Consider the following 27,009-nt stretch of genomic DNA (forward strand, 5'->3'; position numbering starts at 1 on the left):
TTTCTAATCTCTGAAAAGAGGGTACTCATCATATTTGCTTTGAGGTACTTATGAGGATACTTGAAAGAGATACTTCATAGAAATTTCCATAGGCCCTTTGTTGCACATAGCATGTTTTCAATAAATAAATCTAATTATTACAATACTGGATAATGGTGATGTCTTAAAATACAAAATACAGCAATTATCTTGCTAGAAATGTTCAAGGAGGCCATCAGTTCTCAAGAAATCAACATTTGTTTCTCTCAGTCCCAAACAGAACAGAGACTAGCACTAATGCAGAGTTTTGTAACTTTCCTTGCATCCCCTCCTAGAGGCAAGAGACTGCCCTGAATGCTTTGAAATGAAAGGATAATCCTCCTAAAATTTGTTTCCAAATCTCTACATGAATTCTCATTTCAAAATGTTTTCCATCCTACACTCCTCATCTAACAGTTTAACTTTTGATTCCCAGGAAAGTTAGAGGACTGAATGTAGCTTGCTCGCAAGCTCGCAAACCCCCCACGGACTTCAAAACTGTCAAAGCTACAGCTCCCTTATTGGCTTTGGGTGAAAATGCATTCATCCCAGGGGCCACCCAAATTCCATCCTTCTCTATCTTCCTCTGAGTGTAACTCCCTTCATCCTTTCATTTCCACATTTAGCCTTGATCTTTTAATAGCAGTTTCCCCACCAAGAGTAGCAAGAAAGAAAAAAGAATTTCGCCCTTTATGTTGCTTTAATAATATCCTTGATTGTTATCAGCTTGTCATCCTTATTAAGTTCTGATGACAAAATCTGATCCTAGGAACCCAGGAGTGAGAAACAGGAAATTGAGTCACATTCCCAGTCCAGCCTTGCTCCTTCTGGAGCTGGGATAAATGATTAATTTTCCTGATGTCTCAGTCTTTACTGGCACAAAGGGGTGTGTGTGTGTGTGTGTGTGTGTGTGTGTGTGTGTGTGTGTGTGTGTGTGTGTGTGTGTGTGTGTGTGTGTGTGTGTGTGTGTGTGTGTGTGTGTGTGTGTGTGTGTGTGTGTTTGAACTCCAAAGTAGATATAGATATAGATATATATTTATATATACACATACACACACATCTTTAGAACTTCAGTTCTGAGGGGTCCTTATGGATAATAATTAAGGCAATGATGATGATGCTTTGCATGTGCCGCACTCCCAACTTGTTGTAAAGCATTTTCACATCCATTCTCTCATTTGATTATCTCCATACATTTTTGAGAAAGGACTCCAGCTAATGTCATGTACATCTTACTGATAAGAAACTGATACACAAAGGGATTTGATCAAGGATATAATGTAGCATGTTAGAGGCAGTCCTGGAAGTAGAACCTGGGTTTTAAGACTCTCTACTCCAGCTTTCCTTTCACCACTCCATAATATTTCAACTAATACTGCATGGTATTACACCATCAAAACAGCTAAGCCAATGTAACTTACTCCTCAGAAAGCAACGATTGCCAACATTTTCTAGGAAACACAGAAAGTAGCAGTAGGTCACCTTTTAACTCAGTCATTCTTTCCCTCTTGATTTTTATTTTTCTTCTTTCTATTTTACTTCAATATCTGATGCAAGAGAGAGGAGCTGCCAAAGTAAACTTTTGAGTTGTAGAACTTAACAAAGAGGCTTGGATGAGACCTGGAAACCAATTATTAGGTGCTTCATTTCCTATGAAACTAGCTGCGAGACCTTAGGTAAGCCATTTTACTTCTCTGGACTTCATTTCTTTAATCTCGGAAATAAGGTAGCTTGACTGGGCAAGTCCAGGGTCTCTTTGACTTGGGTATTTTTGTCTTTGTTACATAACTATGGCATAGAGCAGGGGTCCCCAGCCCCCAGGCCGTGGACCACTACTGGTCCGGGGCCTGTTAGGAACTGGGTCGCACGGCAGGAGGTGAGCGGCGGACAAGCAAGCGAAGCTTCATCTGCCGCTCCCCACCGCTCCCATTACTGCCTGAACTACTAACCCCCATCTGTGGAAAAACTGTCTTCCACAAAACCGGTCCCTGGTGCCAAAAATGTTGGGGACTGCTGGTACAGAGTATTGTTAGTAATGCAAAGTGACAAATAATGAACTCCTCTGATGCATCTAGCAAATGTGTGTGTGTGTTAGACACTCCAAATTACTCAGGGTCAGTCAACAAGTCAGCTTAATATCACTTTCCCAAATCCTCAAGCACTTTTCTTCCAAAGCCGCTTTATGGGACAGCTATTAAAAGAGCACCCCCACTCCCACTTCTGCTTTTCGCACACAATTCAGCTTTCTCCCTTTTCTTTGGTCTAACTGGAAGGTTACAAAGCAAACAGGAGTGGATCATTGCATCAATCACTACCTTCTACAAACTTTCAATAAATTATAAATACTTTTCTCAGAGTCATTAAGTATGCCTGGAATTTTCATGCAGAAACGTTTTTTTTTTAATTTCAAGAGTTTGAGAGAGGAAAATATAATTACATTATGATCATATTGTCATCTATCTCCGAAACCATTCACAATTGCCTAAGCATTTTCAGATACTTACCTCAGTTAAGTCTCATAGCAACTCTGACAGGACAATTATAACTCTTCCATTTTACAGATAAGCAAAGTAAGGTGCAAGAGGTTAAATGATTTGCCCAGATGTATATACCTATTAATAAGGTCTGCTAGGACTTAAGGCCAGACCTTCTCACTCCTAACCAAATATTTTTTTTCCCTTCAAATTTTACTAAGAGTGATGTTTTACTAATATAATATTGATTTAATTTTATCCAGAGTTTTCCCCTGAGTCGTAGATACTATTTCTAGTATCTAGAAAGTATTTTACCTAGCTTTGTTCAACACACTTCTATTACTTCCTCATTCTTATCTTTGTAAGAAGAAAACTGGACCTATCAGGTTAGAGTCAGTTATCAACACTCTGAATATTGCCTTCAACTTGAAAAACAAAACATACCAGGTTGTTACAATACACAAATCACATAAGGTACCTTGAAAACATGTGTCCTTTATTATGTGTTACACATACACACACAACACACACACATCTATTCATGTGAATAGCCTTCTTCCTTAATGAAAAAGAAATCACTACGTCCTACAAATGAGACCCAACAAAAACTCTATGACCCTCTCTCAGAGCACAGGTTCAAATCCTAGCTCTGCCACTTACCAGCCATGTGATCACAGAAATAACAATAAGATCTACCTTCTAAAGCTGTTGCAGGTTTACATAAATCTTGAAAAGTACTTAGCATAGTGCCCGTTGCACGTGAAATGCTCAGTGAAAGCTGTCTTTAACGTACACATGATCATATCATTATCAACACTATTTATTTCTGTGTAGATTAGTAGTGGCAGATTTTTTAGAACCAAAATATCTCCTAGTATTCACTAATACAGTATAGCCAATGAAATGAAAATTTCTTTTTATATTAGCTTAGTCTTAGGTAGTGGCCAGGGTATAGTAGCTTGGGGACATAGATGGCCATTGATTAGTTCTAGTTCCATTATAACTAGCCATGTGGAAATATTTTAAATTATTGGTAGCACTATATTTCATGTACTTCATCTATAAAACAGAGGAACAGAATTAATTTTAAGAATGTTTCAGAGAGGAAGTAGTTAAAATTGTAGCACACTATTAAGATTAAATAAAAGAAAGCATTTAAGTTTTACTTGAAACCACTTTGTTTATACTCTTTTCTAACATAGGACTATTAGAAATATTAAGGATTCTTTTCCATGCAGAAAGTTACAGTAATCAAGAAAGCTTGACCTTTTCATTATTTTGTGGCCATTCATTATTAAATCATGTTCAATTATCTCCCCCTCCAGACAAAAGGATGATTCTGGTTTATTGTTTCTTAGAAGTTACCACTGCCTAATATCTGTAAAGTTGAATCTAGTATGGGACAAATATTTACAGACTTGTTTTCCATTATAATTAATAAAGCTGTCCCAGCAGTACAGCAAGGGAAATCTTCCCCAGATTTATAAAACTTGACAGTTCCCATCACCTTATGATAATTTTCACGTTAATATTGTGTCTTCTTACCTGCTCCTTCTGAAGCCAATTTTACATAAATCATGGCTCTAGGTCATTGACAAAGTGAAGCAGGCTTGTCAAAAACAAGAGAATTCCTTTTCAAGAGGAGTATTCTCAGAGTAAGAGACATTTTTATGCCTGGGCTCTATTTTCTTTGAGAGTAACTCATTCCTTTCCCTTGCTGGGGGTGACTTATCCTGACGTGTGATCTCAAGCTATAGGTACTTACATGGCCAGGTAGGCTGGCTAGGTACAGCATGAAGGATTATACTAATGGGAAATTTTGGTTACAGTTTTGTAGTTTTAAATATTTGCTGTCTTTTTCTACCAAATCCATCCCTACAGAGGCCTTCATTTGTGGCCCTTTGTCTAAGAGAAGCATGCATCCCACCTTACAGACTTCAGGGTTGCTCATGTGACTTCCTTTGGCAAAAACAAACGAATTATGCCTATCAAGCAACAGTAACTTTTTTTTTTCAGTAACTCTACCACTGTATTGACTTTAGCCAACAGCAGAATATCTAATATATTAACAAAAAAGTACTACTGGTTGTTATCAAAATTCTGCCAATACACTGTTTACTTTTATTTTGAATTTCATTTTATTTATACAGCAGGTTGTTATTAGTTATCTATTTTATACAAATTAGTGTATACATGTCAATCCTAATCTCCCAATTCATCCCACCACCACCACCACCCCGCGCCGCTTTCCCCCCTTGGTGTCCATACATTTGTTCCCTACATCTGTGTCTCTATTTCTGCCCTGCTAACCGGTTCATCTGTACCATTTTTCTAGGTTCCACATATATGGGTTAATATACGATATTTGTTTTTCTCTTTCTGACTTACTTCACTCTGTATGACAGTCTCTAGATCCATCCACGTCTCTACAAATGACCCAATTTCATTCCGTTTTATGGCTGAGTAATATTCCATTGTATATATATGTGCCACATTTTATTTATCCATCCGTCAATGGGCATATAGTTTGTTTCCATGACCTGGCTATTGTAAATAGTGCTGCAATGAACATTGTGGTACATGACTCTTTTTGAATTATGGTTTTCTCAGGGTATATGCCCAGTACTGGGATTGCTGGGTCATATGGTAGTTCTATTTGTAGTGTTTTAAGGAACCTCCATACTGTTCTCCAGGGTGGCGACATCAATTTACATTCCCACCAACAATGCAAGAGGGTTCCCTTTTCTCCACACCCTCTCCAGCATTTGTTGATTGTAGATTTTTTGATAATGGCCATTCTGACTGGTGTGAGGTGATACCTCATTGTAGTTTTGATTTGCATTTCTCTATGATTGGTGACACTGAGCATCCTTTCATGTGTTTGTTGGCAATTTGTATATCTTCTTTGGAAAAATGTCTATTCAGATCTTCTGCCAATTTTTGGACTGGGTTGTTTGTTTTTTTTATATTGAGCTGCATGAGTTGCTTGTATATTTTGGAGATTAATCCTTTGTCAGTTGCTTCATTTGCAAATATTTTCTCCCATTCTGAGGGTTGTCTTTTTGTCTTGTTAATGGTTTCCTTTGCTGTGCAAAAGCTTTGAAGTTTCATTAGGTCCCATTTGTTTATTTTTGTTTTTATTTCCATTTCTCTAGGAGGTGGGTCAAAAAGGATCTTGCTGTGATTTATGTCATAGAGTGTTCTAACTAAGTTTTCCTCTAAGAGTTTTACAGTGTCTGGCCTTACATTTAGGTCTTTAATCCATTTTGAGTTTATTTTTGTGTACAGTGTTAGAAGTGTTCTAATTTGATTCTTTTACATGTAGCTGTCTAGTTTTCCCAGCACCACTCATTGAATAGACTGTCTTTTCTCCATTGTTCATCCTTGCCTCGTTTGTCATAGATTAGTTGACCATTGGTGCGTGGGTGTATCTCTGGGCTTTCTATCCTGTTCCATTGATTTATATTTCTATTTTTATGCCAGTACCATACTGTCTTGATTACTATGGCTTTGTACTATAGTCTGAAATCAGGGAGTCTGATTCCTCCAGCTCTGCTGTTTTCCCTCAAGATTGTTTTGGCTATTCATGGTCTTTTGCGTCTCCATACAAATTGTGAAATTTTTTGTTCTAGTTCTGTAAAAAATGCCACTGGTAATTTCATAGGGATTACATTGAATCTGTAGATTGCTTTGGGTCGTATAGTCATTTTCACAATATTTATTCGTCCAATCCAAGAACATGGTAAATCTCTCCATCTGTTTGTGTCATCTTTGATTTCTTTCATCAGTGTCTTATACTTTTCTCAGTACAGGTCTTTTACCTGCTTAGGTAGGTTTATTCCCAGGTATTTTATTTTTTTTGTTGTTGCAGTAGTGAATAGGATTGTTTCCTTAATTCCTCTTTCTGATCTTTTGTTGTTAGTGTATAGGAATGCAAGAGATTTCTGTGCATTAATTTTGTATCCTGCAATTTTACCAAATTCATTGATTAGCTCTAGTAGTTTTCTGGTGGCAGCTTTAGGATTCTCTATGTGTAGTATCATGTCATCTGCAAACAGTGACAGTTTTACTTCTTCTTTTCCAATTTGTTATTTCTTTTTCTTCTCTGATTGTAGTGGCTAGGACTTCCAAACCTACGTTGAATAGTAGTGGCGAGAGTGGACAACCTGGTCTTGTTCCTGATCTTAGAGGAAATGCTTTCAGTTTTTGACCACTGAGAATGATGTTTCCTGTGGGTTTGTCACATATGGCTATTATTATGTTGAGGTAGGTTCCCTCTGAGCCCACTTTCTGGAGAGTTTTTATCATAAATGGGAGTTGAATTTTGTCAAAAGATTTTTCTGCATCTATTGAGATGATCATATGGTTTTTCTCCTTCAATTTGTTAATATGGTGTATCACATTGATTGATTTGTGTATACTGAAGAATCCTTGCATCCCTGGGATAAATCCCACTTGATCATGGTGTATGATCCTTTTCATGTATTTTTGGATTCAGCTTGCTAGTATTTTGTTGAGGATTTTTGTGTCTATTTTCATCAGTGATATTGGCCTGTAATTTTCTTTTCTTGTAGTATCTTTGGTTTGGTATCAGGTGATGGTGGCTTCACAGGATGAGTCTGAAAGTGTTCCTTTTTCTGCAATTTTTTGGAATAGTTTCAGAAGGATACGTGTTAACTCTTGTCTAAATGTTTGGTACAATTCACCTGTGAAGCCATCTGGTCCTGGACTTTTGTTTGTTGGAAGATTTTTAATCATAGTTTCAATTTCACTACTTGTGATTGGTCTGTTCATTTTTTCTATTCTTTCCTGGTTCAGTCGTGGACTGAAATTCTAAGAATTTGTCCATTTCTTCCAGGTTGTCCATTTTATTAGCATAGAGTGCTTGTAGTAATCTCTTATGATGCTTTGTATTTCTGCGGTGTCCACTGTAACTTCTTTTTCATTTCTAATTTTATTGATTTGAGTCCTCTCCCCTTTTTCTTGATGAGTCTGGCTAAACGGTTATCAATTTTGTTTATCTTCTCAAAGAACAAGCTTTTAGTTTTATTGATCTTTGCTATTGTTTTCTTTGTTTCTGTTTCATTTATTTCTGCTCTGATCATTATGAGCTCTTTCCTTCTGCTAACTTTGGGGCTTTTTGTTCTTTGTCTTATTGCTTTAGGTGTAAGGTTAGGTTGTTTATTTGAGATTTTTCTTCTTTCTTGAGGTAGGATTGTATTGCTATAAATTTCCCTCTTAGAACTGCTTTTGCTGCATCCCATAGATTTTGTATCATCGTGTTTTCATTGTAACTTGTCTCTAGGTATTTTCTGATTTCCTCTTTGATTTCTTCGGTGATCTCTTGGTTATTTAGTAATGTATTGTTTAGCCTCCATGCGTTTGTGTTTTTTTATATTTTTTCTCTGTAACTGATTTCTAATCTTATAGCATTGTGGTTGGAAAAAGATGCTTCATATGATTTCAATTTTCTTTCTCTTTTTTTTTTTTTTTTTTTTTTTGCGTTATGTGGGCCTCTCACTGTTGTGGCCTCTCCCATTGTGGAGCACAGGCTCTGGACACACAGGCTCAGCAGCCATGGCTCACGGGCCTAGCTGCTCCGTGGCATGTGGGATCTTCCCGGACCGGGGCACGAACCCGAGTCCCCTGCATTGGCAGGCGGACTCTCAACCATGGCGCCACCAGGGAAGCCCGATTTCAATTTTCTTAAATTTACTGAGGCTTGATTTGTGACCCAAGATGTGAGCTATTCTGGAGAATGTTCCATCTGCACTTAGAAACAAAGTGTAATCTGCTCTTTTTGGATGGAATGTCCTATAAATATCAATTTAATCTGTCTGTTCTATTGTGTCATTTATAGTTTGTGTCCTTATTAACTTTCTGTCTGGATGATTGTTGTAAGTGAGGTGTTAAAATCCCCCACTATTATTGTGTTACTGTTGATTTCCTCTTTTATAGCTGTTAGCAGTTTCCTTAGGTATTGAGGTGCTCCTATGTTGGGTGCATAAATATTTATAATTGTTATATGCTCTTCTTCGATTGATCCCTTGATCTTATGTAGTGTCCTTCCTTGTCTCTTGTAACATTCTTTATTTTAAAGTCTATTTTACCTGATATGAGTATTGCTACTCCAGCTTTTGATTTCCATTAGCATGGAATTCTTTTTCTCTCCCCTCACCTTCTTTCTGTATGTGTCCCTCGGTCTGAAGTGGGTGTCTTGTAGATAGCATATATATATATGGGTACTGTTTTTGTATCCATTCAGCGAGCCTATGTCTTTTGGTTGGAGCATTTAATCCATTCACGTTTAATGTAACTGTCGATATGTATGTTCCTGTTACCATTTTCTTGATTGTTATGGGTTTGTTTTTGTATGTCCTTCTCTTCTCTTGTGTTTCCCACTTAGAGAAGTTTCTTTAGCATTTGTTGTAGAGCTGGTTTGGTGGTGCTGAATTCTCTTAGCTTTTGCTTGTCAGTAAAGCTTTTGATTTCTCCATCGAATCTGAATGAAATCCTTGCCAGGTAGAGTAATCTTGGATGTAGGTTCTTCCCTTTCATTACTTTAAATATATCATGCCACACCCTTCTGGGAGTTTGCTGAGAAATCCGCTATTAACCTTTTGGGAGTTCGCTTGTATGTTAATTGTCATTTTTCCCTTGCTGCTTTCAATAATTTTTCTTTGTCTTTAATTTTTGTCTATTTATTACTATGTGTCTTGGCATGTTTCTCCTTGGGTTTATCCTGCCTGGGACTCTCTGCGCTCCCTGGACTTGAATAACTATTTCCTTTCCCACGTTAGGGAAGTTTTTGACTATAATATCTTCAAATATTTTCTCAGGTCCTTTCTATCTCTCCTCTCCTTCTGGGGCCCCTATTATACGGATGTTGTTGTGTTTAATGTTGTCCCAGCGGTCTCACAGGCTGTCTTAATTTCTTTTCATTCTTTTTTCTTTTTTCTGTCCCATGGCAGTGAATTCCACCATTCTGTGTTCCAGGTCACTTATCCGTTCTTCCTCAGTTATTCTGCTATTGATTCTCTCTAGTGTATTTTTCATTTCAGTTATTGTATTGTTCACCTGTTTGTTTGTTCTTTTTTTTTTAAACATCTTTATTGGAGTATAATTGCTTTACAATGGTGTGTTAGTTTCTGCTTTATAACAAAGTGAATCAGTTATACATATATATACGTTCCCATATCTCTTTCCTCTTGTGTCTCCCTCCCTTCCACCCTCCCTATCCCACCCCTCTAGGTGGTCACAAAGCATTGAGCTGATCTCCCTGTGCTATGCAGCTGCTTCCCACTAGCTATCTATTTTATATTTGGTAGTGTATATATGTCCATGCCACTCTCTCACTTTGTCACAGCTTACCCTTCCCCCTCCCCATATCCTCAAGTCCATTCTCTAGTAGGTCTGTGTCTTTATTCCTGTCTTACCCCTAGGTTCTTCATGACATTTTTTTTTCTTAGATTCCATATATATGTGTTAGCATACGGTATCTGTCTTTCTCTTTCTGACTTACTTCACTCTGTATGACAGACTCTAGGTCCATCCACCTCATTACAAATAGCTCAATTTCGTTTCTTTTTACGACTGAGTAATATTCCATTGTATATATGTGCCACATCTTCTTTATCCATTCATCCGATGATGGACACTTAGGTTGTTTCCATCTCCTGGCTATTGTAAATAGAGCTGCAATGAACATTTTGGTACATGACTCTTTTTGAATTATGGTTTTCTCAGGGTATATGCCCAGTACTGGGATTACTGGGTCATATGGTAGTTCTATTTGTAGTTTTTTAAGGAACCTCCATACTGTTCTCCATAGTGGCTGTACCAATTCACATTCCCACCAGCAGTGCAAGAGGGTTCCCTTTTCTCCACACCCTCTCCAGCATTTAACGTTTATAGATTTTTTGATGATGGCCATTTTGACTAGTGTGAGATGATATCTCATTGTAGTTTTGATTTGCATTTCCCTAATGATTAGTGATGTTGAGCATTCTTTCATGTGTTTGTTGGCAGTCTGTATATCTTCTTTGGAGAAATGTCTATTTAGGTCTTCTGCCCATTTTTGGATTGGGTTGTTTGTTTTTTTGTTATTGAGCTGCATGAGCTGCTTGTAAATTTTGGAGATTAATCCTTTGTCAGTTGCTTCATTTGCAAATATTTTCTCCCATTCTGAGGGTTGTCTTTTGGTCTTGTTTATGGTTTCCATTTGTTCTTTAATTCTTCTAGGTGTTTGTTTTTTAATTATTCTAGGTCTTTGTTAAACATTTCTTGCATCTTCTCCATCTTTGCCTTCATTCTTTTTCCGAGGTCCTGGATCATCGTCAGTATCATTATTCTGAACTCTTTTTCTGGAAGGTTGACTATCTCCACTTCATTTAGTTGTTTTCCTGGGGTTTTATGTTGTTCCTTCATCTGGTACATAGTCTTCTGCCTTTTTATTTTCTCTTTCTGTGAATGTGGTTTTCGTTCCACAGGCTGCAGAATTGTAGTTCTTCTTGCTTCTTCAAGCAGAAACTTTAAGAATCATTTTATTCTTTTGTTATTTCACCTTTGACTCTGAGAATGGCATGCCACAGAATGAAAAAGCACAGCAGAAAGAGCAATACAAGAATATGTATAATATTATATATAAATTTTAAACCACTGAGATTTGAGGGTTATTTTCTATCATAGCATAGTCTAGCTTGACCTGACAAATACAGTCTGATTCTACCTTACATGTGTGCAGTCAACTTACATAGATAGATAGATAGATAGATAGATAGATGCCATAACAATAAAGAGAAAAGAAATTACACACTAGGCAAAAATATAGCCAAGGACAAGTCTTTCTGCAAACACAAATTCAGAACAGCTCAGTCATCACTGGATTGGAAAACTGGCCTCTCAGCAAACACAGGTATCTGTTTAGTAACTTATTCTATGGTCTTGGAAGAAGTCTCTACCCTTTCTGGATACTTTTCTACAAGATTGCTTGTACATCATGCCACCTGGGTGATGAATATCACCTTATAGAATTACTGTGAAAAGTGAATGAGATGATATATATATATATATATATATATATATATATATATATATAAAGGTCTTACGAATGCTAGCACATTATATTCTTATTATCATTACAGAGTTGGTAGTATCAGTACTATTTTAATGGACTGCTGATTCATAGCAGCCCAATTTATATAATTAAACACAAAATAATAAATTAAGTTCATACCATGTGCTCTTGATTGCAAGTGTTATTTCTGTTTGAGGAGGCCAGGTGTCTATTCTTTCTCTTCTATGAAAGCCATGTCACAGCCATTGTCCTATCTTCATCCTCTGCAATTTCTCATTCACATGAATTCAATGAAATTCCATCCTCGCTATTCACACCCACGGTGGGCCCATTTTTCCCAGGCCAAATTCATTTTTTTTATACCTTACCTAATTTACCAACCATCTCTATGGCAAACTCCTGGGCCTCTTCCCCCACAATAGCTCCCAGAGTTCTCTATACTTGACAGATAAACTAGATCTATTAATTGCTGAGTTTTACAGAATAAGAAAACATGAAGAAATTTCTCTTAGGAACTCATGGGAACATGGAAAACCTAAATACCCACCAGACATTTGCTTTATGACAGAGCTGCTAAATATCAGGAAATACAGAACAGCATTTTAGGGGTGAAAAGGACCTTCACATTTAATCTAGTTAAATTTTTTTATTTTGAGATGAAGATATTGAGGGCTGAAAGAGAAAATGACTTGCTCAGGGCCATTCAACTATATGGTAACACAACCACAAAGGAAACACTTAAAAGGAATCATAGTTTTTTTTGTGCTATATCCAGTTGCCTTATTTTATCAAAGAAGATGAAGGAAAAAGTGTTCATTGGCTATGCAAGGCTGCTAATCAGTAATGTGCAGGAAAACTGCAACACACGTTTTAGTTGCTTAGATGTAAGCTGAAAGAAAAAAATAAAAGGAAAATACAGAGAAGACTAGATGCACAGATGTCCATATATAGAACTTCACAACTCTGTTTAAAATCCATTTTCCATGAAAGCAGGTGGTAGAGATAAACTGAATGAACTTAAAATCAATTTGCATTGCATATGCTAGATATTTATGATAAATAAACCCATTTGTAGAATGTGAAAAGCAAGTGAGACCTAGGTTGGCTAGGTTCTGACACTTCTCTGCAACTCACTGTCTACTCTTAGGCAAACCTTGGTTGATTAATAGTTTTCACATTCATTTCTTACAGTATCATTTTGTGATAGAAATTCTCTCCGCCTATTAAAAGTAAATGAATATTCTTCATTTCCACAGATATGTATTTGCTCTCATTTGGGAAATGATTATCTTTTATTTCCCCCATTTCGAGTGAGATATATATAGTTCGAATGAGATGCATATAGCTTTCTAAAATAAGGAAACAGTAGTTCAAGAAGAAAATCATATAGTCCTGAAAATATAACAGGGGGTGTTAGGAATTTTGGTAAAGGAGATTGTGTGCCTCACCCATTAGGACAGGTGAGAATTCAACTCTACCCAATCATTTTCAAATGCAAATGACAACCCAGATATTTAAGATGTAAAGATGTTTAAGATTTGCACATGAAATTTCTCAATTGTTCAATGTTGACGGAAATAAATAAAATTTAACTCTGTCCATGTCTAATTATCTGTGCTATAGGCCGTAGTTACACAATTGACTACCAATTTACAAACAGTGATTTTTACCTCTTTGGAGTAATTACCCAAAGTAAAATTACAACTGGCCTTAATTTTTGATATTTAGCCCTAAAATTTTATTTTTCTATCAATCTAATTTTACTCTCAGTCACTAATACTGGTAACAAGAAATCACCAACTTAGAAAATGTAATCATTAAGTGGTTACAATTAATGTTCGTGATTGCTTTATATGTTTAGCAAGGAGGTATTTCACAGCTCATGCATTACACATTGTCTTTTATATTACAAAGCTCTTCACCACTTAGCAGTGAACAGTAGATATGATGAAAATCAAAGTGGATGGTGCTGTAAGTCATACGAGTAAAGGCAGATTAGAAATCATGTTTGGAAACTATTCCAGTAAACTCAGTTATCTACATTGAAGCTTTCGTCTTATTATCAATGTCATTTATTATATTTCAGTATTCACAAATAAAGATACCATCTTATAGAGCTGATAGAGAAATGCTTATGGGCAAAACAATTAGGTTTGTGGAGGGTAGGGGAGAAGAACTAGAGAAAATGCTATTTTTTAGTATTTCTTTGACATTATTCTGAGAGATGATGTATAACAAGGAGTAGTTAATTTTGGGGTGGATCAATTCGGAGACAAATGTGAAAAATTAAACATTTATGATGTGGTTTATATGTTAAACATGAAGCACTGTCAGTTTCTTGAATAACAGAGACACCATATATAAAAGTAAACAAGGGGACTTCCCTGGCAGTCCAGTGGTTAAGACTCCATGCTTTCACAACAGGGGGTGCAGGTTTGACCCCTGGTCAGGGAACTAAAATCCCACATGCTGCAAGGCATGGCCAGGAGAAAAAAAAAAAAAAGAACAAAATAATGCCATTTGCAACAACATTGATGCAACTAGACATTATCATACTAAGTGAAGTCAGAAAGAGAAAGACAAATACCCTATGATATCACTTATATATGGAATCTAAAATATGACACAAATGAACCAATCTATGAAACAGAAAGAGACTCACAGACATAGAGATCAGACTTGTGGCTGCCAAGGGGGAGGGGAGGAGGGAGAGGGATGCACTGGGAATTTGGGGTTGGTAGATGCAAACTATTATATTTAGAATGGATAAACAAGGTCCTACTGTGTAACATAGACAGGGAACTATATTGAAAATCCTGTGATAAACCATAATGGAAAAGAATTTAAAAGAAATATATATGCGTATAATTGAGTCACTTTGCTGTACAGCAGAAACTGGCACAGCATTGGCATAACTGTACTTCAATAAAAAAAATTTTTTTAAGTAAGCAAAAAAATAATATACTTAGTCATGCTTAACATATATGTCAATTCTCTAGTCCTTGGGCTTTTCTGATCTCTTTCTGCCCTGGATTAATAAAACCAACTGTTCTTGATTTCCTAAACGAGATAGACTTCAGGAGTGGCAAATGAGAATAGTAAACAAATTCTGCTCAGCCCCAGCATGTATACCCCAGAAATGCTTTTCCGGGCTATTACGCCTGCAGTGTGCTGTGACCTTCATAATAACCTCCTTTTGAAGTATAAAGTATAAAACAAAATTTAAAAAACCAAAGCATTATTTTCCTCACTATTTGATTTGCTATTTGATGCCCTTTTCAGTCTCTGACATGCTCAAATTTGCATAGCTGCAATGCTGGATAGCATTATTTTCTGAAAATGCAAAAATAAGATGAAGGAATTATTTGACTGCATCAAATAGAGTGAAAGAAACATTCAATGAGTCTGTGTACAGAGCACAATGTCTATAGAGTCAGTCTCCACCATCTCACATTTTCATGTTTTAAAAAATTATTTAATGGTTTACATTTATTTGGGGACAGCAGCTGAACAGGAGAGCTCTTTTAGTTGGATCAGTCACATTGATGAACATGTCTTTTAAACGTAGCAAAAGAAGAATTTCGATTGAATTAGGAAATACCATATACTTGGATAAAAATTAATGTTGTCTTGACCTGGTTGGTCTTGACAGACGGTCAAAATAAGATATTAGTCCTCAAAATTACTGTAAATAGTAGTCATGCAATCCTTTTATTATGTTTTCTTTCTGATGAGACTTTTCTGCAAGTAACACTATTATACAAATATACTGGATCCAACAGTTTCTTAGTTAAGGCCAGATTTGCCTGGTGATCCATAGGTTCACTTAGAAGTGAATAATAATATCTTATAAGCAATAAATATGTTTCTGAAAAAGTAAAATATTGTTGTTAAATTGTTTCTCACTTGATGTTATTGCCCCATGTAAATATAATTGCTATTCCTATAAGTTAACATTTTGTTGATGTATGTATATAGTTATCATATTAAATGCTATTACTTCATTGCACTGTCTCCATAAAAGTAGCTATTATCAAGTTTAGAAATAACATTTTTATTTTAATTGATTCATCTCTTTACCTCATGTGTTTGTGAAAGGCGGTGGGGTAAAAACTTGGGATCTGGGTAAATAACTCTATTGAATAGCCTTGAACAAATTATGTAGCTCCTCTAAACTTAAGTTGCTTCATCTGTAAAATGAAAAATATTACTTCTCTGAGAAGCTTGTGAAAAATAAAATGATGTCAGGCATGTTTCACAGATGCTAGAAACTCATAAAACCCACTGTCCCTTCCTAGCATACAACTGAGCTACACTTCCCAGACCCATTTTTATCTCCACAGGAACACACAGCTAGTTCTTGCCCATGGAATGTAAGCAGAAATGAAATTTGTCACCTTGAAAACAAACAATCTTCCTTAGACTTCCTATGACTCCTCTGTGCAGCCCCTCTCCACCTCTGAAGCCCCATTTCCTCACTAGGTACTGTCAGAGCAACCTTGGAATTTAAAATTCCAATGTGGGATTTTTTTTTTTTTTTTTTTTTTTTTTTTGCTGTACGCGGGTCTCTCACTGCTGCGGCCTCTCCCACTGCGGAGCACCGGCTCCGGACGCGCAGGCTCAGGGGCCATGGATCACAGGCCCAGCCGCTCCGCGGCACGTGGGATCTTCCCGGACCGGGGCACGAACCCATATCCCCTGCATCGGCAGGCAGACTCTCAACCACTGCGCCACCAGGGAAGCCCCAATGTGGGATTATTTTTTTAATAGTTAAACCTTTTTTTTTATTTCAAGTATAGTTGATTTACAATATTGTGCTAGTTTCTGCTGGACAGCAAAGTGATTTTGTTAGATATATATATTCTTTTTCATATTCTTTTCCATTATAGGTTATTACAAGATATTGAATATAGTTCCCTATGCTATACAGTAGGACCTTGTTGTTTATCTATTTTATATACAGTAATTTGTATCTGCTAATCCCAAACTCCTAGTTTATCCCTCCCCCACCTTTCACCTTGGTAACCATAAATTTGTTTTCTTTGTCTTCAAGTCTGTTTCTGTTTTGTAAATAAGTTCATGTTATCATATTTTAGATTCCACATTTAAGTGATATCATAGGGTATTTGTATTTCTCTTTCTAACTTACTTCACTTAGTATAATTTCTAGGTCCATCCATGTTGCTGCGAATGGCATTATTTCATTCTTTTTTATGGCTGAGTAATATTCCATTGTATATATGTACCACATCTTCTTTTCCATTCATCTGTTGATAGACATTTAGGTTGCTTCCATGTCTTGGTTACTGTAAATAGTGTGCAGTGAACATTGGGGTGCATGTATCTTTTCGAATTAGAGTTTTCTCCAGATATATACCCAGAAATGGGATTGCTGGATCATACGGTAACTCTATTTTTAGTTTTTTAAGGAACGTCCATACTGTTTTCCGTAATAGTTGCACCAATTTGCATTCCAATGTGGAAGTTTTAAATGTAGTACATGAATATTCCAGTATATATATATACTAATAACAAAACAGATTTTTAAAAAGGAGTGGGAATGTCATCCCTTTTAAGTTAAAAGCCTAAAGGAGTTTATCTTTGCATTTGACTTGCTTTGAAATTGTTGAAAACTTGATGAAGGGAAACATTCTAGGAAATCATTAATTTATAAAGAAAGTTACTCCTACATTGAGACATCTATAGTGTAACCTTGGTTACATCAAAGATTATAAATAAGTCCAAGGACTTTAAAGAAGCATCTAGTCAAATGCATTCTCTTTAGAAATAAGGAATTTTCATCCCAGAAAGGGCAAGTGACGTCTCCATGGCCATTCCTGGCCCGGCTCTTTATGTAATCCATTCATTTTCCTCTCCTGAAACCAAAGTTAATTTTTCTAAATTGAAGCTTAAAAATAAAATAAAAATCTATTACTGTGCAGTCTTTCACACTGATTTCATTTAATATATTAGGTTGCTTCAAGTAGTTTGAAAAGTTTATTATTGACTAAAATGGGCTCACAACTTACTGTGATTCCAAAGTAACCCAAGACTGTAGAACTGGGTTACGGTTGTTTATTTCTCTCCTATCATTTAGTTTTATTAATTTTTTTATTCCAATCTCTTCAATAAAACAATTACCATTAACTTATATATGTTTTCATTTCTCTTTTTATTTCCCCCACAATAGTTTATGTCAATGATGAGTATCTTTACCTGTGTTTGCCAAAGACATATAAGTTAAAACACAGCCTAGAAGGTGGAGCTATTTTTTTCTTTTTAAAAAATTAATTAATTTAATTAATTTATTTTTGGCTGTGTTGGGTCTTCATTGCTGCGCATGGGCTTTCTTCATTGCTGCGCATGGGCTTTCTCTAGTTACTACTCTTCATTGTGGTGTGCGGGCTTCTCATTGCAGTGGCTTCTCTTGTTGCAGAGCACGGGCTCTAGGTGCACGGGCTTCAGTAGTTGTGGTGCACAGGATTAGTTGCTCTGTGGCATGTGGGATCTTCCTGGACCAGGGCTTGAACCCGTGTCCCCTGCATTGACAGGTGGACTCTTAACCACTGTGCCACCAGGGAAGCCCTATTTTTTTTTTTCTATTTGGAGAATTATTTGACCAATATGTATACACTGATATAGGCAGAGAAGGTTGAACTTGAGCTTAGTATTAAGAAAAATGAGCACGAAGACGTGAAATAGGTTCAACTTATCCAAAAAACCTCAAGAAAATAAAGGATATGGTGTGAGAATAATGGGCAATATTTGAAGATATAGGGTAGATTACACATATTTTAGAAATCAAGCAACGAACATGGACTTCATCCACGGAGCTGGTGTTTCTAAAATTGTGGTCTGCATGCCACTGTTGAAAAGTAAGATGAACTTAGTGGTACAGAGTTCTGTTTTAAATTTTATTTTAGTATTTATGAATTTCTTGTAATAGAAATCAAGAAAATAAAACTTGCACATGGAATTGAAGCCAAAAAGGTGGGTTAAAGACAAAAAGGAAGTATATAATAGTTAATGTACATGGGAATGCCAAAAAACTATGAAACAATGATGTTTACATTTCTAAGGACGGCATGGAAGATTTAATGGTTTTCTAGACTTATCATGGTGACCATTTTGAAATGTATAGAAATATGCTGTGTACCAGGAACTAACATAGTGTTGGAGGTCAATTAGACTTCAAAAACAAACAAACAAACTCATAGAAAAAAAGATCAGATTTGTGGTTATTAGAAGCGGGGGTGGTGGGAGGGAGAACTGGATGAATGTAGCCAAAAGGTATAAACTTCCAGTTATAAGATAAATAAGTACTAGGCATGTAATGTACAACATGACAAATTAACACTGCTATATGTTATATTTACAAGTTAAGAGAGTAAATCCTAACCATCACAAGGAAAAAATTGTTTTCTATTTTTTTAATTTATTATGTATATGAGATTATTGATGTTCACTAAAGTTATGATGGTAATCATTTCATGATCTATTTACATCAAATCACTATGCTGTATACCTTAGACTTATACAGTTCTGTATGTCAATTATATCTCAATAAAACTGGAAGAAAAGAGATTTAACGTTTTTCTAGTGTAGGAAGTACATGGTATATTTCTTTTTGATTCATAATAATGGCAATGGTGTCCCAAGAATGTAGGTTCTCCTAAGAAACTCATTTGCCCATTTTTCTAACCCACATCTCAGGATAAGAACATCAGGAACAAAGCTCTGCTTGATACCAAAAATCATGTAGATAATTTGGTGAAATGTCCATGGCAATATGACTAGAAAGAACAGGTCTTCTACTTGAGAGAAAACAATGAGTACTGGAAAAATATATAGTAGAATTCTGCATTTCTTATTTAATTGAGGGAAATTTTATGGTTTTATCAATATAATTGTCACAAGCAATCCATTTTATAATTACCTACTAACCAACAACTCTAAGCAAATCACCAGGCTAATAGCATCATGGATACAAAGATGATTAAAAGAAGGCTTCCACTGGGAAGTCTATGACTAACTGGAATGAGAGGGCAGAAAAGAGGGAATAAAACAACTGCTAAAAAAATATAAGGTGGAAATTCTGTTTTCATAAAATAGGTGAAAATGCCCTGGGGGGGGTCTGATGATGATGGTGCCTTCCATTTACTGAGTCCTTTCTATGTGTTAGGCACAATTTTAAGCATTTTCAGTGGATTATCTTACTTAATCCTGAGAGTAACCCTGTAACATTGGTGATATTGAGCTTAGATATATTCAGTAATGTATACAAATCAGCGTTCAAACCTGAGCTGTCTGGCTCCAAGAGTGCGCATTCTGGCATTAAGGTCTGAAAGGTTTCACTGAAGAGAAGCTGTTTTTTGATGTTTTAAAGTCATAAAGAAGGTAGGGCTGAGTTGATAAGCCATTCAAAAAAGAAAGGAGACTGAAATTCAATGTGTGTATAGGATTAGCTATTTATATTCATAAAAATATTAACAAAGTAGTTCTGTCACAAGCTGAGAAATCATAGAAAACCAAGCTGGAAAGTTCCTGAGATCAGGGGCTTACATATTAGGAACAATAGCTTGTGCTTAATTGAATCTCCTGAATTCTTGGGACATGAGGAAAGCCGTGGTTCAGGAAGACTTACTGGGACACAGTGCGAATAAAAATAGTGCAGTGGTTAAAAGCATGAGTCTGAAAGCAAACCACCTGAATTCATGTCCCAGCTGCCAAATCTGATCCCTGCAAGTAAATGAACCCCTAGAAGTCTGTTTCCTTAAGCGCAGTGATACCTTCAGTGTTAATGACATTAAATATGACTATGGTAATGAGAATTAAAGTAGGTCATGTATATAAAGTGTTTGCTATGGTACATGTAGTTAGTGCTCAGTAAGTGCTAGCTTTTATGATTAATGTATAAAGGATAGACTGTAGAAAAGAGAGACTGACAGCAGGGATGTAGTTTAATAGGCTCCCAGCAGAGTCCAGATGAGAACAGACACGATCGTGAACTAGGACAGTGGCAATGGCAACTGAAAAGAGGACAGTTACGCAAGATATTTCAGAGGTATACGTGTCTTCATGATTCATTAGATGTGGGAGGCGGACATGTGACACTGAGTGTTCACGCCTGGCTCACTGGGACAATGACGGTGCTATTACCACACACAGAGCAATCAGGAAGAGGTGATGGTTTGAAGAGAAATCATGGATCCAGAATCTATCTTGATGTATTGACCAAGAATTAAAGGTATTCTTCAAGTCTTATCAATCTACCACCGAGGAATATTTTTCTCAGGAGTGACACACATATAAATGGTGATAAAGATGATTCAGGTGGTGTATACAGAATTATCACATAGCCTCGAATTATGTGTAAGAAAATTCCTTCCTGCTTCTTCTACCCTTCTGTTTAAATCAAGGAAGTGTTTTACTTTGGTGCTAGTTACCCTCTTCCTTTTCTCTATTATCTCTTTCTTTCTTTTTCCACATACTCAGAGCCCAGGGAACACAAATATGTGCACTTAAAATTTAAGAACATTTGTTCACTTTTCATTATATTCTTATATCAATTTCTATTTATGTCAAATGCTTCTCATTTTCCAATTATGGTCCTAATGTGAATTTTCCTTTAAAAAAATCATTTTACTAATAACAAGGAATCAATTTAAAGAACAAATATACTAAGGAACCCACAGTACAGTCACCACTTAGATATAACAAAATCATGAAAGGTGGACTTGAATGAGTGAAGGTTAGCAATCTCCGCAGTAAACTAGGCCTAATTTTAGGCACTATTCTCTCCTAGTTTTGACAGAGGCTTCTCAAAGGGAGATACATTTACTATAAGTCTAAGAGAAAACCACATTGTTGTAATGGTCAAGATTCAAAAAGGCTATAATTTTGATCTTCTGATAACTTCCCAAGAAAGTTGTTAATATAACTTCCTTGTAGATATTAACTAGTTATGGAGCCATGCTTTGAAGATAAGAATGGCATCAGAAATAAAACAAAGATCACACAGAAACTTCCAATCATTACAAAATCAACTGTCACAATAATCAGGCTGCCTGTCGGCATTGGTGTTAACTTTCAACTCAGCCCTTTCTCTTCCCAGAGGCAACTGGAATGATACCACACACAAAAAACAAACCAGCGAGAGCAGGGAGTGTACAAGAGGACCAAGGTGGAGGCTAACCCCCATATTAAAATTCACAAGGAGTTGATACAATCAATTAAATGATGCTACTCAATATCAAATCTGATATCAATACGGTTTTGCTTTGATTTCTCTAGGAAGAGTGACAGCCTTGTGATACCTTGATAAATTTTCTTGCCATGCTTTAAGTAAATAGAGTATTTTCTTTGGGATGTATCTCTTATTAGACAGTAAATACTCTAGATTATTCTCAGTATGAGACTTTGGGAAGGGGATGATGTCAAACCCTATGATATAAAGCCAACACTTCCCTCACCACTGTTTGGTTTTAACGCCACTCCGGGCTTAAATGACTGAACAAAAGATCTGCTAGTCATAAATTTGTGGGTTCTGTTTTAGGGTGCTGTAATAACTATACAGATATGAATATACAACAGAACTTAATGCCCAATTTCTTATTCTGGAAGCATACAGACTTAGAGGTTATTTTTACATGTGCTGTCTCACAGATGGAAGACCTGTTCTAAGGCAGTCCTGAATCTGTTTTGGGGACCAAAATAAAGACTGTTCTAGTACTTGATGGCCAGTATTTCCAAAGAATAAGTGAACATAGGCCACATTTTAAAAATAAACTAGAGCACTTCTTTGATTTTATTTCAGATTCTTTTTGCAACATAAGAATTTTTTGTTTTGAAGAAATCTGCAAATGCCAAAAACAATGTTAGTTTTTGATTTAGAGGATGATGCTTATGAAGGTAGAATCTTAAATTTCCATTTCTGTCTAGGTCTGTAATTTGTTTCTCCTTGTACAACAGACCAAGGCCTTTTTCTAAATTAGTCAACACAAAAATATGTCCTATTAATTTCAGGAGGAAGACAATCAGGTATGCATGAATAAATCAATAGAAAACAGCTTAATTCATGGTAACAAATACAAAAAGTATGTCTTAATATGGTAAGCTATGAACACAATGTTTATATTTGAAATTAGGACATTTAAATTCACATAACTTTAAAAAGGAGCAGCTGGAATAATCTATATGGAATATGCACTCAGGGGCTCCCCTGGTGGCGCAGTGGTTGAGAATCTGCCTGCCAATGCAGGGGACACGGGTTCGAGCCCTGGTCTGGGAAGATCCCACATGCCGCGAAGCAACTAGGCCTGTGAGCCACAATTACTGAGCCTGCGCATCTGGAGCCTGTGCTCCGCAACAAGAGAGGCCGCGACAGTGAGAGGCCTGCGCACCGCAATGAGGAGCGGCCCCCGCTTGCCACAACTAGAGAAAGCCCTCGCACAGAAACGAAGACCCAACACAGCCAAAAATAAATAAATTAATTTTTAAAAAAATTAAAAAAAAATACGCACTCAGCATTGCAGAGGGTTTGTATTAACCTATAGCCACCCATGAGACAGATCTGGTCTGGAAATATGTTTGACTTACCCCACATGGTTTTTTAAATCACCTTCAATTAATACCATTAAAAATTATGATATTTGATATAAAAATACTATAGATTTTTAGTTTCTCTTGAAAAAAACTGAAGTCCTGACCACATTAGGTCCCATGCATACTTGATATTTATAACTAATACTATTAGGCACTACTACTTATTGAATGCTAAGTGTTAGGTATCATTCTAAGCATTTTACCTTTTTTTTTTTTTTTAAATACATACAGTATGACTGTGAGGCAGATCTTTTGTCCACATTGGTTATCTGTGAGAGCTGGTCCCCTGAGAAATTCAGTAATTTCTTAAAATATGTAGCTGGTAAATGATGGAGTTGGGATTTGAACCCAGGCCTGACACCAAAACCCAGTCCCTTATTCACTGATGAAGCCAGTTCAAAATATTTAATTACTGAACATGGAATTAGTCATATCCACTCTGGTCACTTTTCTGCATTTTTGAGAAGTTAATCTTCTCCATGTGATACTTTAAATATGAAATATATTTCTTAAAAGAAACATTATGCCTATTAAGTATTTTCTTCTTTTTAATAACTGTTACTTATTTTTCATAAGGGAATTAAGCAAATAATTTGCTTATCCAATTTGAATCTAATTTGCTTTAAATTGATAAAATCCATTTATATTTATGTATTATACTAGAATACCAGTTATAATTTTCTCTAGTAAATGAAAACACTTCGTTTAATTTTCTGAATATCATTTCTAGACAAGTGTTGAAAGCTTCTAAATCATATACACCAGAATTCAAACTCTGGAAGGGTTACTCAAAATTATTTTCAAGTGCATCTTACCAGAAGTTGTCTTCACTACTTCAGTGGTATTTCTCAGTCCAACAAATGAAAATTGATAAAGCCTCCAAGATCTTGTGTCCCCCACTTCAACAGAACTACGCTTCCATTGATAGACAATTTCTTCACGTGGATAGCCATCTGCCATGAGATAAGAAAGCACACATTTTAAATGATTAAAAATGAACATATGTGGCAACCACCTTCTATGAACAAGACACTGAGGGAGATACCAAGAGAGATAGTTTTGACTTCGATGAGGATCTTGGACTAAAGAGCATTACCATACGGAAAATCAATACAATTTCCCATATCCTAATGGGAAATTAGATTTAAAAACCATGAGGTCAAAATTACCCATGAAAAGCACTTAAATTGCATAGAAGGTATACTATACATGGTTTTGTATATACTATACACATACTTTACATTGTCTGGGGTAAGATATAAAAAGTAGCCAGTATATAGTACATATGCAAGATATTGTTTATGGTGAAACCGAGTCAACAGGGCAAGATTTTGAGAGTCATGCAGAAAACAGAAAATAATGGAAGAAGAGCAGACTCAAATCCCTCCCCAGGGCATGTCCTTGGAATAGAAGATGATTGGGAAAAATTACCTCAACTATTTACATTATTCTCTCTCTCAATTTGTTGAGGCTTCATTTTAATATACACAGAAATCTGCAACTAAAAGCAGTAAGTAGAAATGCCGAGGGGAAGATACCAATGAGAACTATGTAGATTCCTTACAGCTCAGTTATGTTCAGCCAAAACAACAGAAAGCATTCATGAAAGAAATATTACACTGGTAATATAATGCTTATCAGTACCTTTTCCTAGCCATAATATCCTAGAAAGCTTTCTCAATTTTTCTTCTAAATTATTCATTTACTTATGGGGATGATGATCATACTTATTTCATGGAACTGATGGTCAATATATATTTGCTGAATGCATAAACATTATTTTATAAGTAAGCTGCAGAATAAACTCAAGTAAGATAGAGAGATAAATGATAAAACTAGAAATCTTCTCAATTGTTTGTCTTCTAATAATGCTGTGGAAAGGTAATTTTAATTATGGAGGCTGACTGACTTCTTGGAATAAAATCCCTTGTTTCCTTTTTTTCCTTTCTTTGGGTCCAACTCTTTGTCCACTATATTTTATTAATAAGAAGAAAGAAAAAAGAAAGCCGAATCCCCAGATTGCTATTGAGTGGTGGTAGCACGCTGGTAGGGCTGGATGTGGTGAAAACTGAGAATACGAATGATAATATTAAGGAACTTCCTATGGAGAACATGTTGGTGATTGAATTGTTTTAATAGCAATAAGTAATATTAAGTTGATTTTGGGTTCAGAAGACAATTGTCAACCAGGAATCTGATGGCATAGAAATCACTATTTCTTAAGGTTTAGCTGACTCAGTAGAGGAGCAGTCCCAGTTGGAAAATTAAAAGAAAAGAAATCCAATCTCCTAAACCTTAGGTAAGCTTTCACTAAAAAATATTCTATTCTTGGATGAAGTAGAACATATGAAATAAGATTTATAATGGAAATTTTTCTCAATATATATAATATACAGTGAAGTTTTCCTTCGGTTCTCTCTGGAAATGATGTTTATTGAAAACAGGTGATTGGTTTTCTCATCTTTTTTCTTTCTTTCTTTTTTTTTTTTTGAAAGTATTGTTATTATGATTTAGTTGGTTCTTAGGAGTCTCCATCACTCCCTGGCTGGGAAATTATACCTATATTAAAAACTTAAAACTCATAGCCAGTTTTTCATTCTACCCAATATGCACAATTGACAGTCCAAAAATAAGAAGGAGGTGAGCAATCTAACACAAATGCAGAACAAATAGTGAGGCAAACGTGGGGGAAACTGAGGCTTCTTTTCGATTCAGACAGAAAATATCTGCGAAGGTTACTAAAGCTTAATTTGTATTAGAATCATCATGCTCTTCTTGCTATAGTCTATTATCTGATGATAATAATAATTAATAAAATATTAGAGCTTTTGATTAAATCTTATTATGTGTGAGGTAGTGTACCAACCATTTTACATATATCAACAAAACAATATCGAGGTGAGGCAGGTCTTATAATTTCTATTGGGCACCTGTGTCATGAACTCATTGAGAGATTTAGTAATTTGCTCAAGTCTTTAGTGATGGAGTTGGGATTTGAATTGGACCCACATGACACCAAAAATCAGCCTTTTGCTCACTGGTAGATAACTAGTTTTAGGTATTACTAGAACTCCAGGTGGAAGAGGTAATTTTCAATTTTGTTATCTTTATAGATATATCAAAACTGGAATGAACAAACAACATTGTTGGATCTCTGTGTGTCCTAATATGTAAAGGGAGAAAACAACTAGCAAATGTACTGCTACTCTCTTCTGGACCCGTGGAGGGAGTGGAGATGTATAATGCACATTTACCTCTTTCTACTGAGGCCAGGACAAGCTTTACAATCCTTCTCAACAAAGGGCTCCAGGAAACAACTGCCAGCTTATTAAAAGTTTATGCCTCAATGAAATCTATTCGTAATTCCTGATAAAATAGATCCTTTTTTATGACGAAAGAGATTGTCAAAATCTTCAAACTCAACAACACTGCTTAATGCAATTTTGCATTCTGTTTAAGTCTCCCAATTAACTGATACTGCAATCAGAAAGACTAAGTGGTGAGAGGGCATGCAGAATATAGAATGAGTATTACTTACAACTGGAGAATTCCAAGGGGCAGGAGTGTTCATCCATTGGAAAATTGTGCAACTGTAATTGGCACTCAGCATCAATTGTCAACCTAAATAGGAAGATATGAAACATGAATAGAAAGATTTTAGACTGTTTTAAAAAATGTACATTAGCACAATTTCTAGTGACCATTTGCTTTTATTCCTGGAGAGTATGTCACACATTCTTATTGATAACAAAAGGTGATCCTCACTGAAGAAATTCACCAAGTCCAGGAGAAAATTGTTTAAGACTTAATGTAGTCCACTTACTTTCAAAGACTAAA

General features: G+C 35.9%; 1 protein-coding gene across 2 annotated transcripts in view; it reads right to left on the bottom strand.

Annotated features, from left to right (window-relative positions):
• The window catches only part of GABRG2 (gamma-aminobutyric acid type A receptor subunit gamma2), a 123,432-nt gene that overhangs the window by 61,200 nt on the left and 35,223 nt on the right, over window positions 1-27,009 (bottom strand). For both annotated transcript variants that reach the window (XM_004271965.3, XM_004271964.4), the window contains exons 5-6: window positions 26,711-26,793; window positions 23,988-24,125 (exon numbers count right to left, since the gene is read on the bottom strand). In XM_004271965.3, coding sequence (XP_004272013.1) covers window positions 23,988-24,125; window positions 26,711-26,793 — 221 coding nt within the window. The remainder of the gene's footprint in view (window positions 1-23,987; window positions 24,126-26,710; window positions 26,794-27,009) is intronic.

Source organism: Orcinus orca, chromosome 3, assembly GCF_937001465.1.
Source record: "Orcinus orca chromosome 3, mOrcOrc1.1, whole genome shotgun sequence".
Lineage (NCBI taxonomy): Eukaryota > Metazoa > Chordata > Mammalia > Artiodactyla > Delphinidae > Orcinus > Orcinus orca.